General features: G+C 40.9%; 1 protein-coding gene across 2 annotated transcripts; it reads right to left on the minus strand.

The window, feature by feature from the left end:
- Nucleotides 1-213: 213 nt before the first annotated feature.
- xirp2b (xin actin binding repeat containing 2b) lies at nt 214-18,180 on the minus strand. 2 transcript variants are annotated; one of them, XM_079277690.1, is made up of 9 exons: nt 18,043-18,180; nt 15,062-15,223; nt 14,636-14,764; nt 13,901-13,990; nt 13,565-13,622; nt 13,374-13,462; nt 3,347-12,809; nt 1,895-2,025; nt 214-1,739 (listed from the first exon to the last, which is right to left on the minus strand). In XM_079277690.1, exons 3-8 carry the CDS (start codon nt 14,759-14,761, stop codon nt 1,934-1,936), a joined length of 9,918 nt encoding a protein of 3,305 aa, XP_079133816.1. In that variant the 5' UTR covers nt 14,762-14,764; nt 15,062-15,223; nt 18,043-18,180; the 3' UTR covers nt 214-1,739; nt 1,895-1,933. The 2 variants fall into 2 exon arrangements, with proteins under 2 accessions (XP_079133816.1, XP_079133817.1); XM_079277691.1 differs by lacking the exon at nt 15,062-15,223 and having other exon boundaries at nt 18,043-18,123.
- Nucleotides 18,181-23,750: the final 5,570 nt, after the last annotated feature.

The following is a 23,750-nucleotide window of genomic DNA, read 5'->3' on the forward strand; positions in this document are numbered from 1 at the left end:
ATAGTCTGCTGTAAGAACACCTGTGGTTCGAGCTCGGAAATCCCCTCCAGGGTGGAGACAGCTTCTATCGGAGATTATACTAACGGTGTGAAAGGGATCTGCTGACCTGCTCCTGTCTTCTTGCTTCAACCAGACACACACCTGACAAGCTCTGTAACACTACTTCATCTTTGATGACAGAGTAACAGACTTTCAAAGAGACAAATGAAACAATTAAATTCAATATTTTATTGCCCTTCGATCAGCAATTAAGTAAGTGAACCAGCCTGACAGCACAACAGAATCAGGAATTTTCTTGTACAAAGCAAGGTATAACTAATCTAAAAAATAAAATTCTTCATTGCAAAATATTTGTTGTTCAAAATAGGATACAAATGTCCAAAACAAACATGATTATCACCAATTCACTTGTTTACATTATATACTTTCAATGTTATAAATAAAATAATTCCAAGATTATTTTAGTAGTCTGCACACCAGGTGCTAAAAAAAGAGGCAAATCCAAAAATGTTGATATGTTGAAAGACAAAAGGCCGGACAGAATAATACAACAGAGTCCACCGACTGAAACTATTTCCATTAACCGGCATACAGTAGCAAAATAATGGAGTGAATTATACAATAAACCAATTCATTTTAGAATAAAACAAAGGGGATGAAAAAGAAACCGGGCCGAATTATATGGGATTTTTTACCGTGCTCCTTTTAAGTGCAGTGGGAATACAGTTTAGACATTCAGTTGATTACAAAGTGACGAAACCTCTGACTTATTATCGCCCAGAAATGTAGATTGAAACCAACATTGTTTTATTACACTCAGATCTTAAAACTTGTCGTGATGCCGTTTTTAGCCATAATGTGTTTAACTTATCTAACAAATTACATTGTCAGTTAAATGAGATCTCGTTGTGTCAAATACTAACTGTTACATTAGTGTGAATGCTGAAAGTCAGGACAAATAAAGATGAAATACAACAAATGAAAAATGACACGTTAGATAAGCCTGTCGTTTCAAGGCATACTGCTCCATGTCTACATCCACGTTCCACACTTTCTCCACGTCTATCTCTATCGTACTTACTATTCCAGTTACAATCTTTTTTCCCGTTCACGCTCCATTTACAAGTATATACGGTTTCCTTTCATGTCCTCACTTTTCATGTTCCTTTTTTAAATCCCTTGACTGCATGCCCTTCAAACATACACAACCTTAATTGCACCAATTGGACAGTCCTTTCGCAGCAGCTTATTTAACCATTCGTTCGTTTGTGCTTCTTCTTTGGGTTCCTTTAACTTATCTGTCTAGTTGATGGGTGGTGATTACATTTCAAACGACACTTTTAGGAACAGCCTTTCTGTGCTGTTGTTTCGGTGACATGGGCGTGTTGTCAGAAGGGGGCCACTGTGGTTTAGTTAGCTGAACGTCATCTTCTATTTTAAAGGCTTTCTGCAGGGGATCCACCTGTGGGGGCCAAACTACAGATATTTTGTTGCTCTGACGTTTGCTTTCATCGCACATTTTTGTCAGATTGTTTTCACCGCTGTGTGTTTTGTCTACTGAACTTAGGCTGCTCATGGAATATCTCCATTCAAGTTTCTCATCCGAGGGGATCGGTCCACCACTTCCTGCGGGAGGATTCTGCCCAAGTCCATTATCGTAGTTCCCTTTGGATTTGAGGAGTTGTCTGTAATGATGTAGACAGTAGAAGTGTCCATGGAGAGAGACGGAATTCCCTAAGCTACAAGAGGAAAGAACATTTTTTCTTTTAGAATAAATAATGAATAATAATAATACATTATACTGCCATTAAAACAACAAGGCATTTACAAATGAATATTGCAGTGATTAATCGTGCCCATGATGACCATTGATTTGAATGAATGTAATATTTACCTTAATTTATTTCCACAGTGCTCACAGCAGAAACAGGATTTATGGTACTTCTTTTTGTCCACTATCAGAGCATCCATCGGATAAGCTCTCCTCTGACATACTGTGCAGAGCTCTGACTTTGGAACTCGAACCTGTTTGAAAGAGATAGAATACAAATTATTGGATTTTTTTTCCCCGCCGTTCATCCCATGTGAAGAGCATTTCCTTTTTTTGCTCACCATGCAACAACGGCTTTTCTTTCATTTTTCTATTATGGTTAATCTTGTTAGTACAAAGCAAACAAATATATGACATATGCATTTAAATGCGTACCTCATACGGTTAATTCAGTTGTTTGAATAAAACATTCATAATGGTCATGAGAGTGAATGCTTCAGTGTATCAGTCAGGATTTTATTGTATTCACTCATCTACCTACTTACATGCATGCACAGATTTCCATGCATCTCTCAACTGCACTTTGTGAGCACGAAAAATAAGGTGTCATCCGGTTGAGTGCAAGCCCTCAGCCAGCGTGTACTGTACTGTAACATTACACTGTATGCTGGCTTCATTCTGGTCGGCTAATGGACAGCCTCTTGAAAAGGCTGCAGTTCTATTATATTAATCAATTATATTTAAAATTGACATCATCCTTATTGTATGCACTGCAGAAAACGTTCAACACATTCATTAAAGGTGTGCTTGTTTTTTTCCCCAGATCTTTCAATTGAATGTCATGGTCTATTAGTGAATAGAGTTGGTTGAGTTGCCATCACATGATAGGTGGTCATACAGGGAGGACGATCGTTTCTGTACAAGGTTTGTTGTTGCTGTTGGATGTCAGAGGCAGTGTAAATACCATCCTTAAACAACTCCACTGATCACGAGATGTCGTTAAAAGCGCCAGAAAACGGATGTACCTTCTGTCAAGGATAATTTTGTTATGTGTTATTGAAGCTGTGTTCAGAGGACTGCTATTGGAAGGACCAACATGAAATTTGGTCCAGACATTCATGGTCCCCAGAGGATGAATTATAATCTCTTCAGTGAACCCTCCACTTTTCCTCAAGTACGATTGTCATGACATCCCCATCAGCCTCAGCTGTACTTTGTGGTTAGTTCCAAATAGTACATGTAAGCATGCGAACACCCTAAACTAAGAATAATTACCTGCTAAACATTAGCCTGTAACCATTGCCATTGTGAGCATGCTAGCATGCTAATTTGGCTCAAAACACTGCTGTCCCTATGTTGAGCCTCACAGAACTGCTAGCTTGGCTGTAGCTTCTTAGAGTCGTTGGCTATTACAAACACTTTTTGTTTTATAGAAAGCCTTCGCAATTCATCCAATGCAGTGATTAGAAATACTGCTTTTGTAACACACCACAAACTGAATTGATTGAAACAAATCCCATCCATCCATAGTCCATGCCATTAGTTTACGTTGCTTCATGCTGCATACGTCTTTACCAGATGAGACGATCTTCGTCTGATGTGACACAACTTGTGATGTTGTCTCCTCAGAAATGGTGTAGCCAAGACTCTTGAAAACGGATTCACTCTCTGTCCATGTTTTCTGGAAATTGCTCATCAACTTGTCAGTGGCATCGTCATTGATGGTTTCCGTTTGCTTTGCTGATGCGGCTTTTTTTTTAACCGCATCAGCGTAGGAAAAAGGAGCCCGTTGGGTTGACACACTCTCAGAGTGCTCAGAGACAGCTGTCCTTATTCCGGTGACGTTGTTACCAAAGTCATCAACATCTGAGAAATGTTCTGTGATTGATTTGGTTTCAGAAAAGGCTGATGGTTCTGCTGGCCCAATTTCTGCCTCAGTTTTCTGAGGAGGGAGAGGGGTGCTCCGCCGTGAGCCTTTCTGTGTCTCTTGAGGACTTTCCCGCTTTGAAGTGTCTGCTGTTGTTTCACTCAGGCTTGACACAGTCTCCTCCTGATCCTCTTTCTCCTCTCTGAATGAGGAACTTTGCTCACCCAGTTCAAAAACATTTTTAATAGCCTGGATGTCAAAAGCTGGCATTTCTTGTTCCAGGATGTTTGCTTTCTCTTTGTCAAAATCTATGTTTTCAGTGTCAGTGTGAAGCCACTCTGTGAGTGGGATAAGCTCTTTTCTGATAAAGAATTCCTCTTCTGGTGATTCAAATTTGTTTACAAGACCATACAGGTCCGCCCTGGGAAGCTCCTCGTCTTCTTTGTTCTCATTTTCTGCCTCTAAGTCCTCCATGTCTGGACCCAGTCGTTCAGGGATAGCAATGGGCTCCTTTCGCACATAGGTCTTGTGAATTTCAGCCTTTTGTGCTTCTTCAAAAAATTCTCTCTTTTCTTTGACGGATAGAGATAATGGCTCTGGAATATCAAAAGCATCAATAAGATATGGGTCATTTTGACAAAATGACATGTGGGACTTACTTTGTATTCCACTTGCATTCAAACCGTCCAAAATATTAGCTTGATCTTCTTCTACATGTGCAGAATTTACATCAGCCCACTGAGCCTCCCTACATAAACTTTCTTTAAGCTTTGCTGTTGCAATAGTCTCTGTAGCCTCCACAAGTTTCGAATCAATTTTGATTTGCCGATGGAAAGACGCAGGCGATTCCACAATCTCAGATCTGCTCTCTGAGATTTGTTGGGGGAGCAGCGGTGGTGGGGTGACGCCACGCGAGAGTTTGGCTGTTGTGTCTTTGAGTCGAGCCAAATTTTCTGCCCTGTCAAAAGTCGGAGAGGGTGTGATTCTAGTGAGCCATGATGTTGGGGTGTCACACCTGCGTGGGGGTGGTGTGGGAGGTGTGTGTGGCCTATGCAGCAGGGTGGGTGATGGCGTAACTCTGTGGGGTGAGTCAGTTTTTCGTGTGGATTCAATGGTGATAAACGTTGGCGAGGGCGATCGCATCCTCAGCAACGGAGAGGGAGCCCGCAGGTCGACAGACTTGCACTGACTGACTTCTTCTTTGCGCCTTTCATGGGAGGTCTTCTTCTTTGTTTGCTTCTCAATTTTGGCAGAACCAATACTGATCTTGGATATTCTTGGCGTTGCCCCAGCAGAAACAGATTTCTCCGATATTGGCTCACATTCATGCTTCTCCATTGTTTCATTATCTTCTAGATGCATTAGTTTAGCCTCTGCTAGTTTCCTCGCACGAGAAAGAATTTCTTCTCTTTTTTTTTCCACCACAGATTCCTCCAGTTCACACTTTCTTTCGGGACTCATCAGCCAATCTGGAACTGTGTTGACCGGAGTCTTCACATATTTAGAATCAGTCTTCTCCGAAACTCTTTGTATCTCTGTGATGTGAGAGATTAACACTTGGGCCTCTCGCCTCTGAGATTCTTCTGTTTTCCCTGATGTGGGCTTTACCCGTTCATTTTGCTCCGACTTGCCTGTCACTGTAATTGGGACAGCCCGACTTTCTTCTGGAGGATTCTCTTCGCTCTGCTGAATAGCTGTCACTTCTTTCTTCTTTTGAGATCCCTTCACTTGCTTTTGAACTCTTTTTTGTTGCTGTAAATTTTGATCGTATTTGCTTTCTGTGGTAATGACTTCTCTGTCAACTTGAATCTGCTCTTCATTTCTACTTTTTTTAATTTGGGAAATTGCAATTGTTTCATGAGTTTGGTGTGATTTTTCAGACGTTGCTGTATTGGTGTATATGATGTCTGTCTTTGAGTCTGTGGAAATCTCTTTACCTTGACCTGGCTGTGCACCCACTTTGGACTTTTTGGACTTCTTTTTCTTTTTTGCGGGAGTTGGAGTTTCCGGTTGGCTGTCAGTTATGCTATCCGTAACAGCAGGCTTAGGGGCGGCAGCAGGAGAGGAAGTAACATTCTTAATCCCCTGTTTTAACTCTGTTTTAACTTCTTTAAGTTCACTGATCACTTTCACCTCAGCAGCTGCCTTCACATTCACCTTGACATCTTGTGAAACACTCTGTTTCTCACTCTCACTGGACCTTTTTGTCTCGACTTGCTGTTCTTGCTTATGGTTCTTTTTCCCCTTTTGATTAGATTTACCTGCTTTTCCATTTGTATTGGCAGCTGCCGTTCCTGTTTGCATTGGCTGATCCGAAACTTTCTCTTGGCTCTTGGTAGGAGAATGATCAGTTTTCTTCTTGCTATCTGGTGGTGGTGATCTGGACTCTTTCACATTTTTGTCTTTTTTCTCAGATTGCGATTTGCTTTCATTCTTTTCTATATGGCTTTTATCAGAATACATTTCATCTTCGTTTTTATCATAGGGCTTGTTGGAGCGCTTTGTTTTCTGATTTTTAGAATCCTTTCTTTCAGCCAACATGTTTTCAGTTTTTGCGACATCAGTCAGCGAGGTCTGGACCTTGTCAGCCATGACAGACTGAGCAGACTGCTCGGAGGAAACATAAATAGAGTTCTGTGTAGTCGTATGCATCTGTTGTTTAACAGCTGATACTGATGAGGTCTTTTGAATAGAGATAACCTTCGATGTCTCATTAGAGACAATTTCCTGTTTGGCAGAAGATATAACTGTTGAATCAGTGCAGGTTTTCTCATGGCGAGCGCTGACATTGCTGTGGGTGGTATTTAAAACTACGACATGCTTGGATAAATCACATGATAGAGAGTCTGAATGGACACTCAATGCCTTCTTCTCAGCTCTCTCCTTTGTGATTTCTGATGCATTGTTATTCGACTGCTCTGTATCGACGGTGGAGAGCATTTCAAGAGCAGCGGTAACTGAGTCATGTATGTAAGTGGGTGTTGGAGTGGTTGGGGGGGTGTTGTCCTCCACCAGCTTCCGGTACTTTTCTTCTGCTTTTATTAATGGAGTGGTAAATTTAGTCATTTTCCCTCTCATGGAAGGCGGAGGAGAGGGTGGAGGGGTGAATTTCACAGGAGCGATGTAAACTTTCTTTAGCCGTTTTGGTGACTCAGGCAGTGGAGGGAATTCACATGAAACTGTTTTTGATGTACGTGTTGTTGTTTTTGATTTGGTTTGGCTGATTTCTACCACTTTCTCGGATGTGAGCTCCACCTGCTGTGTTTTACTGAATTCCACTTTAGGCTCCAGCTTTGGGACCGGGTGTAAGACCGGAGCTTTCACTTTTCTGACTGTCATCTTTGTTGCTTTTGCTGGTGAGGGATAAATTGCCTGTGCTGGCATGCTGTCTAGTTCCTGTTGAGAGGGAGGAGGTGGGAGAAAGTCCTGCTCACTGGTTAGTGGTGGTGGAGGAGGAGGAAGACGATCAATGTCAGAATAAACACTGGGAGGAGGAGGAGGAAGGTCAGCGTCTGTCTCTGGTGGAGGTGGGAGAGGCAGATCAGGCTCTGGCGCATGTGGTTTTAGGATGTAAGATTCAGTTTTTACTTTGGTTTTATCGACTTTTTTCATTCCCTTTCCCTTCGACTTTAGATTACGAAACTCTGTCTTTAATGTTTTGATGCCGTGATTTTGGATAATCGTTTTATGCTCCACCACAGTTTGTGATTGCTGAGCAGACCGCTCCACGGAACTTGACATTGTTCTAACAATTTCAGTGTCATTAGAGATGGAGTGCTTTTCTTTTGATGTCTCAACTGAATGAGCAGTTTTTATCTTTTGTATGTTCCTTTTTGCATCATCATTTAAGTGTTTTACCGGGGGGCTCTGCTTGACTCGAACTCTTCTGTATGATCCAAGTCTGACTTTGGGAGATTCACGCTGTGCTGTTTCCAACAGCGATTTAATTGTGCCTTTAACATTACCCTTTATCACTTCTTCTTTCTCCAGCTGGGATTGCTCCTGCGTCTGATACAATGACTTAATTGACATCTTCACATCACCCTTTACGTCGCGCTCGAGGCTTGGGCTCCTTTCCATCCTTGGTGAAGGCGGAGGCTCCATTAAGAGCTGAATTGTTTCTCTGACGTTGCCCTGAACATCTATTTCCTGTTGACACGTCTTCCTCTCACTGGAGGCATCGTGCAGACTTTGCATTGCTGTGCGAATATCGCCCCTCACAATTTCCTCCTTTTCGACTTCCTTTACCGCTTGCTTTGCCAGCTCCAGAGATTTCAGGGTGGCCCTCACATCTCCAGGAACTAAATCCTCCAGAACAGCTTCAACTCGAGAAGTCGATGATTTTTCAAGCGATCTCAGAGCCGCTTTGATATTTCCCCGTATGATATCTGGCTTCTCCACCTCTTTGTATCGTTCTTGAGCCTTCTCCAGGCACCGCAGGGTTTTCGGTATGTTGCCTTTCACCACCACCTCTTTCTCTACAACAACCGTTTGATTTGCTGATTCAGACAATAGATTTAAAGCAGCTTTTAAATTGCCTTTGACTATCTCCTCCGTTTGGTGTCTTTCCAATGAGAGCGTTGGCTCTGACATGAAAACTTTTACTGTGCTTTGAACATCACCAGGTATAACATCCTCCACTGTACGATCAATTTGCGTTGAATTACGGCCGAGGATGAGTTTAGTGCCCTTGATGTCGCCTCCAAGGATCTTCTCTTTTTCTACTCTGTCAGACAGAGTCTCATCAGATCCTACGTGAAGCTGTTTAAGATAGTCGAGAGCCCCAGATTCGATGCATGTGGAGTAAAAGTTGACATTTCCTTTTTCAGTCTCGTCTATCCTTATCTTTACTGCCTGATCTTTCTTGTCTGAACTGGACAGTCTTTGCAGAGCACTCTTTATATCCCCTCTTACGATGTCCTCTTTTTCAACATTAACATTCTCTTGTTTATTAAGAAGGGAATATAATGTCATCTGGACGTCTCCTTTTTCATCCTCCTGGATGAGTATTCCATGTTTTGCTGAACCGCTCTCATCAAAAAGATTGTTTATAGCTTCCTGAATGTCACCTCGTAGTATTTCCTCTCTTTCAATACTGCTGTCACTCTCTTGGTTGAATAGTTGATGCACCGTAGATCTGATGTCACCCTTCTCTTCTGAATCTATAACTATCTGCTGCTCCTGTCTTTCCTGTCTGTTAAGCAGGTTCATCATAATAGTCTGCAGATCTCCCCTGATGACATCCTCTCGTTGAATTTCCGGAGCCTGCTTATTCATTAGCTGGTATTTTGCCATCCTAACGTCGCCTACTTCATCAGCTTCAATGAGTATTCCCTTCGACCTCACCATTTTCTGACTATAAAGTTCCTCCAGAGTTCCTTTGACACTCTTGCCCAGAATTTTAGTCTTCTCCACTTTTGTCTCGTTAAAGTCATCAAATGGTGTTGTTTCAAATAACCACGTTGTTGACTTTACATCCGCATTGGAAATCATATCTAGTGATGTGATGGTTGTACCTTCGTCCTCATCTACCTCTTTAATGTGATCAAGGGGATTTTCCTCAAAGAGCCAGACTGAATGTTTAACATTTCCCTTTTCAACCTCCTCTTTTTTAACCGTTTCAATCAGATTTTCAGAGCTCATGCTTCTTATTTTGTCAATGGACTGGGTTTCAAATCTCCATTTCGCAGACCTGACATCACCTTTTTGTATTTCACTCACATTAACCGTTCTAACAGATTCCTGCGACAGTGCGTCAGACTCAAAACGATCTTTGTTTATCCTAACATTGCCTCCCTGAATATCATTCACCGTTTTTATGAGAGTCTTCGTTTCTTCAGAAATCCTGTCAAGTGGTTGTGTCTCAAATCTCCACTTCGCAGAGCTGACATCGCCTTTTTGCACATCCTCTTGTGTGACAGATTTAATTATATAGACCTCTTCAGTGTCCTTGATAGCGTCAAGGGGCTTGGTTTCAAACTTCCACCGGGTTCCGACAACATCTCCTCGTGTTACTTCTTGGCTTGTGACGGTGGTGACCTCGTGGTAAAGTCCCTCTTTGTCCTGAATGGCGTAAAGGGGCTGATTTTCAAACATCATGGTGTAATTTGTCACATTGCCCCTTTCATCTTCATCGCGGACAATTTTTCGCATTTTCATCAGCTCTTTGTCCGTCTCCTGAATTTCATCGAAGGAGTAAGTCTCAAAAATGAAACGGCCCTTATCTACATCTCCTCCTTGTACATCATTCACTGTGCGGCTGCTCATGAATTCCTCTTGGCTATCGTGTATTGTATCTATCGATTGGTTTTCAAAGAGCCATTTGCAGTTCACTACGTTTCCTTTTTGTATGTCCTCAGTCTGAACTGTCTTGAGCTTTTGCATTACTTCCTCAGATGTAGAAGTCATGATATCGGATGTTTGGTTTTCAAAAATATACTTCATCCCGGACACGTCTCCAGACGCAATGTCTATCTCAGTAACGCACTTGAAAGAGCCCGTCTCCTCCTCAGAAAGGTTCTCCAATTTCTCTGTCTCAAAGAGAAAACAAGCTGTTCTCACATCCTTTCCTTTAATGTCCTCTTGATTGACCGTGCACATTTTCAGAATAGTCTCTGTCTCATCGTGGATAGTATCGAGTGCTTGTGTCTCAAAAAGCCATGTGCAGGTTTTGACATCCCCCTTTTGCATTTCTTCAGATACATTTTCACCCTTTAACTCCGATCTCTCATAAAGGACGTCCATTGGTTTTGTCTCAAACAGCCACTTGCAGGTTTTCACGTCACCCTTCATGTGGTCCAGATTTCTTTTTGTCCCCATAACCTCTTCATCTTCAATATTGCTGAAGTACTTAATAGCATCTAGAGGCTGTGTTTCAAACAACCACTTTGCGGTTTTCACATCGCCAGACTCTATTTCTTGTTTCGATATGCCCTTGATAATTTGGTATTTATCAATGCTTTCATCAAACTGGTCGATTGGTCGGGTTTCAAACATCCACTTGCACGTTGTTACATCTCCTTTCACAACCTCTTCCCGCCGCACTGTTTTCACCTCATGAAAGTGCCCTGAGCTGTCTTGCATGGCATACAGGGAGGTAGACTCAAACAGGTTTGTATTTGCTTTTACAGAACCGGATGTTACACCCTCTATGATAATCTTTTGAGATTCATCCCTCCAGTTTAAATCTGTGCTCTCGAAGATTTGTTTGTAGTTCAAGACGTCAACTCTATCAATTTCTTCCAGGTCAATCGTTCGGATGACTTCTTTCTTTTCTTGTCTGATCTGCTCCAGGGGTTGGCTTTCAAATCGCCATTTCTGATGTCTGACATCACCCTTCTCCTCATTAAGAGCGACAGCTTTTTTCAGTTTGCCCACCTCTGCAAGGTCCTTCAACTCCTCAGCTGGAGCTGTTTCAAAATAATTTCTGGCTGATCTCACATCACCTGCAATAATGTCCTCTTTTGTCAGTAGCTGAGTATTTGAATCATCGTTTAACGTATCCATTGGCTTGGTCTCAAATACCCAGCAGTTCTTGCGAACATCTGCCCCGCAGCTTGTGCCATCCTCCTGTGTGAGGTCGTCCTCAACATTCACAGTGCGAGTAATCTCTTTCTTCTCCTCTCTTATGTGCTCTAGATTTTGACTCTCAAAGCGCCATTTTTGGTGTCTCACATCTCCTTTCATTTCTTCATTTACTGTTGCCTTTTGAAGTTTTCTGACCTCGGGGTCAGTTTTCCTCTCTGCTCGAGGGCTGCTTTCAAAAAAGTGCCTCGCAGATCTAACATTGCCCCCGATAATTTCTTCAATAGACTGGGGTCTCGCATTGGAGTCATCCTTCAGAGAATCCATTGGCTGGGTTTCAAACACTAAGCAGTGCTTGCGCACATCAGCTCCAGTAACGTCGTTCTTCTCCATTTTTGAGCTTTCCCACTCATTGAGAGAATCTAATGTCTTTATCTCAAACAACCACCTGGCCCAGTCTCCCTTATTGCTGTCCTCCATGGAAAGACTACAAACAAGTTTCAAAGACGTAGATTCTCTGTTTGTCATGTCCAGGGGTTGGGTATCGAAAAGCCAACGTGAAGCAATGGAGTTCTCCAATTCACTTTCAATTTTTCGCACGGACTTAATCTCCAGCATTTGGCTCGATTGTCCCATGATGATGCATTTAAACTGAGTGTCAAAAGTACTCGTAACAGTTTTCACTTCTCCATGAATTTCCTCTAACACTGACCTCAGTCTCAACAGGTGGCTCTCGTCAATGGTCTCAGTATGGCCAAGGCTTTCCATGTACTTATTGTCAATCATATAAATAGTAGCATTACCATCCTCCTCTGTAAACACAATCTCTTTTGTTAAATCTTCCTCCTTATGCATTTTATTGAGAGTATCCATTGTCTGGGTTTCAAACAGCCACGCTGCACCACAGACATCTCCTTTATCAAATTTGTTGAATTTGTTTTTATATTCTGTTGAGTTGATATTGTGTGAACTCAGCTCATCCATTGCCTTGGTCTCAAACATCCAAGCTGTACGTCTCACATCTTTTCCAAGTATCATTTCCTGTTCACTTATTTTGTTGTTTTCGTCATCCTCGTCAGGAGTTTCATCCTTAATGGTGTCCAGTGGCTTATTTTCAAACATCCATCGCATTGCCTGCACCTCCCCGGGGAGAATCTCCTCCCATTCCATGTAGTCTTCATCGTCGATATCATCGGGACTGCCACCATCATCCTCATACTCCTGGTTCTCTAACTGGTTGTTCTCAGTTTCAGTGTAATCACTGTAGTATTCCTTTTCTATATTCTTACGAACCTCAGGATGAATGTGCTTGTAAAGACGTTTCAGCTCATACATACTCCTCTGCTTGCAGTAAGCTTCTTTGTTGAGTGGGTATTTGGAGAGGTTTGTCGGTTCTGGAGGCTCGGGTGAGTAAGGGCATGCCGGAATATCTTCACTGTCTGATGGCATTTCGAGTAATTCTGGAGGCGGGGGTGGAAGATAGTCACAATCCTCAGCTGGTGGGGGCGGAAAGTCCTCATAATCCATCACTTCAGCCAATGTGTCTTCTGCTGCCTCATTAGTGGATGCTTCATAGACATTACGAGTCACAGTGTTGTTTTGTGTCACATTTGAGGACCACTTAGCTCGATTGATATCACGTCCAATCTTTTTAAGGAACAAAAATAATAATTACGGGGGAATAACTATAAATCCATAACATTACCCATAACAGTTATATGTATTTTACATTTGCTAATTGCTACATTTGCAACACTTACTGATACATTGTGGAAATTTGATCATAAAACATGAATGATCTCACATAGCAGAACACCTGTCAATCCAAGATTAATTGACCTGAATAAATTGCTTTCTTACAATGCTTTTATCGAATCTATCTATAAATCTATGAGTTAAAGTTATACTCCTTAAGATTCTCATGAAGTCAAACCCCATTAATACTATTCATGGATTGCATATTTTAAGCAGTGGCAATTTGGTAAATTTACATTCTGTTATTACCTCTATTTAGAAATTTCATTGTTGGAGTCCGCCATTCCTCCGCTAGATTCAAATTGCCCTCACACACGAGGGATTCACAGGAAATGATGCATGTATGTTATATAATGGTATCTAATTTATACAAGGCCCACTCCTGTTCACTTAAACATGATGTATTTTCATATCTTAGTATATACTGCTTTGCTCAAGTGAAATGGAAATACTTACTTTGATTGGTTTGTGTGGAGCAGCCTCTTCTATTGATTTTTCAAAGAGATCCCTCAGTTCTTTTGTAGTGTACCTGGGAAACTTCTCTTCTAAAAGTCAGCACAGAACCAAGTATAAAGGCAGGCCTTAAATTAGTCAGGCATGTGACAGCGTATATGGCAGAGAATAAAAATATCCAAACGACATCCTACCTGTTTCATTTTGATGGTTTTCAAAACTGGATGCAACGTTACTGTCACTGTAAGACACCTAAATATTAAAAAATGAAAAAAAAGATATTGATGATAAAAAAGGAAATACAGAAATTCTCCATTTACTTATGAATACTACACGTTTTCCATTAAATGTCATGTTTCTTTTGTTTCATCTCAGCCCAAGCTCTCAGAGACTTCCCAAAAACATCAATTACACAAATGTGATTGATTGCAATTACTCAAAGTTTTAACCAACAAGGCACTCAAAGTGTTTCTCATTAGCAAAGCCTTCTCGTTCTGCCTGCAGAAACAGTGACAGACAAAGTTAAATACCATCTCTTCTTGGTTGACATCTTGCTGCTGACTGCCTGGGACGACATGCCTGCTGCTGCTTGACACTGTCACGTCAGAGTTGGACATTTCCTGTGAAGATGAAGACAGTGATTGTCAAACACAGTGAAAAATGTGTGCATGCAAACACACAGATACATCTCTCAGTCTCGCTTCACCACAGTGCCCCTGCCGCCACAGATGTGAGTTTAGTCCACTCCAATTTACTTCACCAGCCACAGCTTAATATTACACAACTGAATACCATGTAGAGAAGATGCTAGACCAGATTGCTCACAGCAGATTGAAATGACTAATCACAGATGGAGGCATGATGATCTGTGATCAAGCTGGTCACTCACACTGTACCATAGCAAAATAAAAAATACCATTCTTTTCCACTTCTTTGTGAAGTTTCTCTCGACTGAACGGAGCTCCAATATAAGTGTTATTTAAAGCACCCTGAAGTTTTTCCTGGAAGCTGTTAGAAATGTCAAGTCATGCCTGTGACTTAAACCCACACACTTTAGTATTGGTGCAAGATTTAATAAGAGCCTCAGTGTTAATCTTCAGCCTAAATTTCGTATTTTACTTGCAAAGCTCTCCATCGCAGTCACACAATTCCAAAGCTAAATGATGGAAACAGGCTCAGGTCAGAAGAAACGTGACCATCATTTAACCACAGTCATCTCTTTCATGCTCTTAGCCTCATGAATGAATATACTGTGCTCTGCATACCTGCACAGTTCTGTGATGAAAATGGAACTGGGTTACATTGTAGGATGTTGCAGTTTCCTGGGTCTCAAATTGTTTCCTCACACTGGCAACTCCCCCAGGCAGGGAACAAACCTCCGACTCCTCCATGACCTAATGAAGCAGGAAATATCATTAGCTGCCTCCATTTCTACATGCCCCAGAAATCAAACTGGTGCTTAATAAGGCTATTCTGCAGTACAGGCCACCGTTAAACGTGATGCAACTAATGCTACATGCGGATCGCTCTCTCACGTACACAAACTCTCATAATATGCTGTAATGGATTCAGATTTACATAAGGAACTGTGAGAGAGCTCTCAAAATACAGCCAACAATATGTTTTCTGCAGCCCTCCTCTGTATTCTGTAGTAGAAACAATGCACAATGTCCATGCACAAACTAAAGTACCCCGCAGTGCTGGAGGTGGTGTCTGCTTGGAGACAGCTGGCTGGTACACGGCCTTACAGTTGGTCAGTGGGATGACCTCTGAGCCCACAGAGTGAATCCGGTTCCTCTGGTTTATATCTCTTTCAGGAAGCCCTGCCCTGTTTCAACCTGCTCTGCCAGCAGCTATGGCACAAATACCCAATCAACTTTACAACAAAATGCTTGAGTGTGTTATTAAAGGAACAGTGTGTAAGTTTTATCGAGTGGTTTGTGACAGGTTGCAACCAACTAAATAGCCCTCAGCTCACCCCTTCCTTCCTAAGCATGTTGGAGAACTACAGTGGTCTACAGGTCAGGATCGGTATCGTAAAGTTTATAAAGAAAGAAGAACATGGACATCAGTCAGTATCAGTCACTCCTCCCGTCTTCCGTGCACCTGGCTGCTTTGTCTCAGCCAGCAGAGAAGTTGTTGTTGATGCATCGATAAAGCATTTACTTTTTACTCGCAAATATTTTATTGCACGTACAGTAACAAGTAGTAGTTGCCCTCAACTTGAGTATCCTTCACTTTAGTTCACTTCACCACAGCTGCCTCTCTGCTCGTGCTTTGTGAGTGTGTGTTTGTGTCTATGTATGTGTGTGTGTAGTTGGAGGAGCTCAGCCCGACAGAGAGAGAAGAGCAGATGCGAGCTTCAGCGTGAACATATATTACATCAAAACATCAAAAAGTACTCATAAAAAAACACCAGTAATGTCGGGGCATGTCAATACTACGATCTTCAGTAATTTCGGAACGCATCCCTATCTTCAAATAACGTAAAAACGCGAATGGCACTCGTCAGAGCCAGTGTCCTTTCTGGGCTGCATGGTGGTGCAAGATGGCCGACTACATGGAAGAGGACCTGCTCCCCCAGGTAGATAGATAGGAAAACACAACAATTCTTAGTTTCGGGTGATTATACACTGATTAAAACGTAGTTATGAATATTATATTCAATATCTGCCAATAAATCCCCCTAAATGTTACACACTGTTCCTTTAAGTATCATTCAGTTATAAAGAGGTAGCATACCATACTTAGCGGTGTAAACCCATGCAACTAAACTGCACTGATAAGGGTGTCAGACCCCTTTGTCTTTGTGGCGTTGTTTACAATTTTAACCAATAACACAGCTGCCTCCTGACATTCAGTTACTCACAGGATGTACAGGATGTATAATTCTATTTATAAATGCAGTTATTTTACCGTGATGTGAGGTGAGTCTCGTCCATGCCGACTTTAAGTGGAAGCATTTAGAGACAAGGGATGCTTTCGTCCAAAATAATTCTTCTCTAACGGTGTACCCCATGGTTTGATGTCCCCTTAAAATGGTCACTTAAGATGATTTACATAAAGTCTCATATTCTGTCAATAAAGGGATTGATTATAATCAGCATATAAATGTATTATGGGGTTTAGAGGATCGTACAGGAAGTTGAATTAGCAGTCATTCCGATCTTTCCTTTTTATTTTACGCATAACCATTACAAGTTATGACTGGAATAAAATCAGCCAACAGTCCAGACTGAAAGGACCATTATTGTTGACCTGCAGGGTATTGCAATCTGCTGAAAAGATAGTCAGTTGTTACCTTTTCCAACTGTTAGACTGTGTTATCTCCATCAGGCCAGTTGATGACACTTTTGTCTATGTTTGCCAGTTCGACATATTGTATTAGCACTTGAAGCCATTCGTATATTAAAGTCACTATAATATCAAGAATAATGTCAGCAGAGCTGCTAGAAAGGGGACATCTTTAATATAATTTCTGGCAGCAAATGACAGATTTAATCACTGAATACCATTTTTTTCAAAGTAGTGAAAACTGAATAAAGTACAGACTCAAAAAAACACCAAATCAATTTTTTAATCAGTTCTTTGAGCTACAGACAGCTGGAGGTGATACGCTATTTTATTATTAAGTAAGCTGAATAATGAAACCTGAAATTGATACCCGTTAATGCTACTCTCTAAATTGCATGGCAAAAAGTCATGTAAAAGTAATATATACAAATATTAGTATAGTGCACTGTTGTTAGCTGCTTTCCCTTGGCATATTTGGATTTGTAGTTTACCAGTCCCCTACAGTCCCCTACTGTCTATTTTAGCCAGGAATGGTAAGTATGTTTGTAATACACAGCTCTTAAAATGAGAGAATTATAGTTAGATATACTTCAAATCTTGACTTGCAGTGAAACTCAAGTGGAAAATTCTGCACTGCAGCATATTAAAGTTCAGGTCTTGAGGAGATGGACTTATAGACCGTAATTTATTGTGGTTGGAACTGAAATTATAAAGTTGCCAAAGAAAATCTGTCAACAGTCTGAGGCTATCTCATGACACGTTAGGTTGGGCTGAGAGCTCAAATAACAAGAAAGTGAAGTAATCCAGGCGCCATGTACTTGCAAAAATAAATCAAGCCTATTTTAAACTTAACCATCAAGGCTCGTGTTTCTCAGTGAAAAATAGAGGAAAGCTGGGAGGGCAAAGCTTTCCTTTCTAAAAGCTTTTAGATTTTCTGATTTGATCATTTTTAGTGTTTTGTTTTTGTAATTACTCTGCAGTATTTGTCATTTCGTGGCTTGCCCGGAGACAATGAAGCAGAGTGACATAACAACTAGGTACTGGCCTTGGTACAAACAGCTCAGAACTCCATCTATTTGGGAATTATCATTAATTTGATATTTTATGCCTGACATAAGATTCATATTTTGCTCTGTATTTTGAATGGAAGTGCACTCAACATGAGGACAATGTTAATTGATTTTGGAGTACAATCAAGAATTCAGTGCCAGCCTTTCATGTTTTTCTCTGCAGATACTAAAGGAGGATTAAAGGATTTTAAAATGCATTAGTGCTTTCGCATTGGAAAATGATTAACATAAAAACATCATTTGAAAAGCCCAAACATTCACACTTAAACGTTCCACTCAACTCAGCTCTCAGAGATCTCATCACCTACCAGGTAAGGAGGATGTTGAAATGTAAAAATATGAGCTCAGCATATAAAAATCCCACTTGAAGGCCACTGCACCCCCAACCTGCAGGGTCGTTCCAAGCCAAAAGCAAATCCCCAGTCAGTGTTGGAGACCAGCTCCAGTACTATGTGTTCACCTCTGTCCAACTAGCAGACAGTGGCAGCTGATTTTATTTTAGACCCTCCGCCCACTTGCAAAAGATGGGCCTAGAGTGTGTTTTTTTTAGAGAGCGAAACCCCCATGCCTCTGATGTCAAGTCCCCAGAAAATCCACATGGAAATACTTCCTGTGACCCTTCTGCAGGCGCATGTGTACTAATAAATCAGGTCACCCTGGTTTCATCATCACAGCTCTCATCAGAGTGCACTGCATACTCCAGCAGCTGTTACCGCCTGTCACTATGAGCCAAATTATGCACGTACAAATCCACAACAAATACTGTGAAAATCTCTCATTTTCACGGTTTCTGTAACTACCTAAACAGTTGGCCCAGTTGGAGACGGTGGCGCCAGCCGGACTCTGGTAGTCAGTGTCTGCCAAGGCATCTGCGCAACCCTGTTCTTCCTCAGCATGTGTAACTCATACCTGCATTTTCCATTGACCACCTGTTTTAAAGAGACACTCTGCTGCTCCCACCAAACCTCCCTAGACTGAAATGCAAATGATCCTGTCCAAGAATGTAAAAAACAGTCTGAACATTTGTGTCAGTGTTTCGAGGTCTCATGTTCTTTTCATGATGACCCTGCTTTATTCAGCTTGAAGCCAGTCCTCTGTGATCCAGAACAGAGCTAAGTCATGCAGTGAGGGTGAAAGGAAAGGAAAAATAGGAATTCTCTCTCTCTCTCTCTCATATCCTATCCTATCTCTTACATACAAGAAAATAAATCCGGTCAGAAAAAATATTTCTTTTGCCATCTTAGGTAATATAATGTAGCTTATAAAGGAAAGAGAAATGATAAATGATAACGCTTGTATGTGGAATGGAACATCACAGGATGCTGTTGTTCTATTTTCATATTTTCAACAAATCCCATTAAAAGAACAAAACCAACAATGAATGTATAAGAAGGATGTAGTTTTTCCAGTGTAGTCCATTATACAGTATTTTTGGACATTCACACATTTTGTATTAATTTGAAATGAAGCAAGTTTTTCAGGAGTTCAGCAGGAAAGTTACAATGTTACACAACACAACACACTCAAATCTGAAAGTCGGCACTGTAGTAACAGTCATTATTTAATTTTCAGCCCAATATGCTGGAGTACATTAAATACAAAAAAATACCCATGACCAGTACTGTAAATGGCATTCAATATTGGTCAACGCTGGCTGTAAGTACACCGAATGTCTCCTAGTTTGGAAAAACAGAATATGTTGGTAATTTATAACATCCATGCAAAGAGAGAGTCATTTGCAATGAATAACAAAGAGACGACAGGCTAGGTGAGAAAATTGTCTTTGCTTTCTCAATAACGTCCATCAACATGCCCTTAAGCAAGGCACTAAACCCTTGGCCGCTCCCTCCCGAGAAATGGCGCATTGCCAACCAACACCAGTGTTTGGTGGAGAGCCTTATCGTGTCAATTTGTAAACCTCACTCCTCTAACTACTACAGTATGTAAATATCTCTGATCTCTTTGTCACGGTGCCTGATTAAATAAGAGAGAAGCCCAGATGTGAAATGAATTATATTCCCGAGCAAATAAAATAAAATGTCACATTCACAAAGGCTGACAGACATTTTTGCCTGACATAGTTTGAGATGCTACATTAAACAAGTATGGCTTTGATGTCAGACGCAATCGGCAGATTATAATGAAATAATGTCATGGCCTAATGATAGCTCAATTCATCCACTAACACAGTATAGCAACGCAAAGTAAACACAAGTATCTGAAATATCAGTGTCTTGATATGATGATTGCTAAATTATGAACGAATAAAAACATCAGCATCAAGCTGCTCTCTCACATGTAGTATACGACTGCAGTATTTACACACGATTCTTTGCTTGACAAATAAATATCGTTTCAGATTGAATGCAAATATTCCCATGACATTATGCAAATGTTTATCTCTGCAGTTCCTCAAAGTACATCGGTCATCTTAGAAATATGAAAAGAGCAGACGCTGCTAAATAAAAGCATTGTCATCAGTATCACAAATTGACATCAACAACTCTTATTAAAGCTGAAATAAAGGTGAATTATGCTGGTTGCTGGACGTCTATTCCCTTTTTTATGACTTCTCTCTGCTGATACATTTTCATAAGCATTTCATCTGTATGGTTTCATCCATAACTGGGATATGTTGGACAGCACATATTTCTTGGCTAGCACATATTTTTGTTCTGTTGAAATATTGCCAACAGTGTTTTTTCATTTTGATCCTCTCCCCCAGTAGAGGCTTGGTGCAGCTCACATCAGTGAGCACTGCATGCGGACCACAGGCAGATAGCACCATGGGTTGCATGACAATGAGCCACACATCAACCAGATGCCGTTAGAAGTGAGGCAATGAATCACAGGGATTCTTGAATTTCTTTTATATTTTTGAGCAGATTCTGTTCTTGTTTATTCTTTATTCACATTAAGAGTGATGGGTAAGAATACCTCAAAAAACCCTAAAATCAGGAATTCTAACCTGCTTCTAATGCAGCTGTCTCGCTAAAGGTACAGAAGTTATAGTGCCCCACTTTACTTGTGATTTCTTTCACTCATGCGTCTCTAAATGAATTTCTTATTGCGTGAGCGTTTAATGTGTTATCTGCGAAGTGACATGAAGAGCGTAAATCCACCATGAAGCCTAACAGATGATGTCAGGTTGTGAGAGGCCAGTGATATGCTGTATTTTAAGAAGTGGTATGAGACAGCTCCGAAGTGTCTATACACTGTGGCGTCATGTAGAGTAGCAGCAGCTTCTTTAAGATCCACACAGCCACTGCTCTGTGTGTGGCGGTCCCTGCCACACACAGAAAGTATCACTTTGTGCTTTTGACCACAGGCCACCTGGTAGTAGCCACTGAAAGGAGCTCCACACATCCTCAGAAACACACAGGTCTACTATTCAACAAGAATGAAATGGTGAGTTTATGAAGTGAAATGAAGAGGGGAACATATTTGTTCTTTCAGATTATTCCAGTGTTGAACAAATTGAATTAGAAGAGTGCCATTTTGGAGCACAGCAGGGGTAAAATAATGTAACGGTGTATGACGCTGATTGGTACTAACTCTGTTACGGTAGTGAGAAAAAGCCGAACATGAGAGGAAGCTATTTGTTCATTATCAGGAGGGCCATTATCTTTGACGAGCTAGGTCTCCTGCACTCCACAGAAAACATCACAATACCTCATTTATTTTAGGCCACACAGTACACCCACACACCTCCCACTCCGATAATGATAATGGTAAAAATGTCTGAACCAAATGTCGGATGTCTGTACAAGATTTTGTGCCGATCCGTCCAGAAGATGTTGAGACATTTCAAAGGATAAGGGAAAACTCTGCAGAAAGAGTCATCCTCTGGGAAACATGGATATGTGTGCCTAATCACATGGCAGATCTAATACTTGTCAAGACATTTAATTACCGTAAACAGAGGTTAAGCTTTTTTACGATTAAAAATACCCCTTTTCAATTAACAAAGTGCTTTGAAAGTAATGGCACTCATCTGAGAGATTTGTCAGTTTCATAAGTGCAGTTTTGTCTTTAACAATCACAGAGAGAGTACCTTAAAAGTGATGTGTTTTATCATCTGCATTTTCATAATAAAGTTATTCTAAAACAGAAAAAAAAGATCGCTGGTAAGTAGAGCCTCGTAACTGCCATGGTCACAGTAAATATACGGTGTCATAAATAATAATATGCATATGTATGTATGAAGTATGTGTCATTCCCTACACATATTCTTTTTCTTTATAAATGTAAATGCTCTCAGGGGGCAGCAGAGAGCGCGATGAGGATATACCGCTTAGCTGCAAAGCGGCACCACAGGGCTCTGAGATACCTCTCCTTTGGTTTGCAAATGAAATAAGCCCGTGGAGGAGCTTCTCCTAGGAAGAACAAGTCTGAGATCGAGGCAGTTCCCCCCCTTCTGTTTGGCTCCTGCAGCGAGGAGCCTTCTCTTAAAGCCTGGCCCCCACATCAAAAGACTTTATGGGCTGGAATCAAAGTCTTATAAGAGTGGGAAATGCTAAACAGGAATCTGAAAGACAAGAAACAAAACTGAAAGTAGAGCTCCTCGGGAGGTTTCTTCCGGCAGTCTTTCCAAACTGTCTTCAAAATAGCTATGCTCCTTTTCAAATTGACACTGTGACCTCATATCTCTCCCACGATACAACTCACACAAAAGGACGCAGGTGTTGCTGCTCAGGGCGTAAATACAGATATTTGTTGCAAACTGTCATGCCGACATGCCTATTTTTGACATTTGAGTGTTGCTATGCACAGAGTAGATGTTCATTTCAGACCCAGGAGTAGTTTACAGTATTTAGAGGGCAATCAAAGCTTCCCTGACTCTATGTTTGTCTCTGATATATTTAGTGTGGTGTTGGGTCACTGGCTGCTGAAGAGAGGTGGTTTCCAACATGATGTCTAAATCGCTGAATACGAACACACACACAGAGTTAAAAATGAAAAAGTGAATGTTAAACTTGACAACAAGAAAGCAGTGGAATGCTATAAATTAAAAAAGGATCTGCATCTATATTGTTTGTGTACACATTAAAAGGGGCTATTGCAGTTTGAAGAGAGCCAGGCTACCTGTTTCCCTTGCTTCAAGTCTCTATGCTAACTTATTACCAACTAACTAACTACTATTCCAAGAAAATATTATCAAACAAAACATTTCAACAGCGGTTATCACACTGCAGCCTCGCACGCAAACAACATATCGCTCCAAGAGTTCACAGATCAGTCGGCACAGATTTGCAGTTGTCAGAGTTTAATGTGCATTACAGAGTCAGACTGTGTTGTGAGTGTTTGCGCCGGAGTCTGAAGACAAAGGGCTTTCTGTGAAAGCTCCAATCTATCACTCCCAGCTGTCCAAAGCTGGCCTTTAGGAAAACGCCTCATTGGGGAAAACTGATAGACAGAATGGCAGCAGCTCATGTGTGACTCTCTTGGAAAGGCCTTTCTGATACTGCAGCTCTCGCTCCTCTTTCATCGCTGCACGTGTCTGTGTGGGTTCTGTCTTTCAGTTTTCTGGCGTTATTTCACTGCCTAAAATATATAAAATTGCTTTTTATTGATTTATTTATTTATTATGTACTCATTGTCAGGTTATGGACTGTCACAACATCAGATTTTCACTTTGCGATCATCGTTGCCAAAAGAATAAATGTGAACTTTCTTATCGCATCGTTATAAAAAAATTGAAAAATGATATCAGTAAAATTCATATTTAACTCTAAATATACGAACTGTGTATTGTGTGTCGTGTCGCTTTTTGGAAAATGAATCACACTCAAAAATGGTGTGTAAGGAAGTGGAGAAAGATTCTGTTACCGTATCTAAAATGATTAAAGAGGCACTGGATTATTTACACAATATTTTCATTATTATCATATTTTTACTATTCACATAATATAAATTTTGCATTTTTTTTTTTTTTAAATATCACGGTTATCATCAATACCGGTCAGGTTACGGACAAAATAAACTGCAATGTACCATGAGGTAGATACAGTTCAAC

The sequence above is a fragment of the Melanostigma gelatinosum genome, assembly GCF_949748355.1.
Source record: "Melanostigma gelatinosum genome assembly, chromosome: 10".
Classification (NCBI taxonomy): Eukaryota; Metazoa; Chordata; class Actinopteri; order Perciformes; family Zoarcidae; genus Melanostigma; species Melanostigma gelatinosum.

What these genes read in the sequence shown, in the direction of transcription:
- xirp2b (XM_079277690.1), bottom strand. Translation starts at nt 14,761, where the DNA reads ATGGAGGAGTCGGAGGTTTGTTCCCTGCCTGGGGGAGTTGCCAGTGTG. An exon ending in TTCATCACAGAACTGTGCAG is followed by an intron (nt 13,991 to 14,635) that starts GTATGCAGAGCA and finishes TCATCTTCACAG; the next exon opens with GAAATGTCCAACTCTGACGT. An exon ending in CTCCACACAAACCAATCAAA is followed by an intron (nt 12,810 to 13,373) that starts GTAAGTATTTCC and finishes TTCCTTAAAAAG; the next exon opens with ATTGGACGTGATATCAATCG.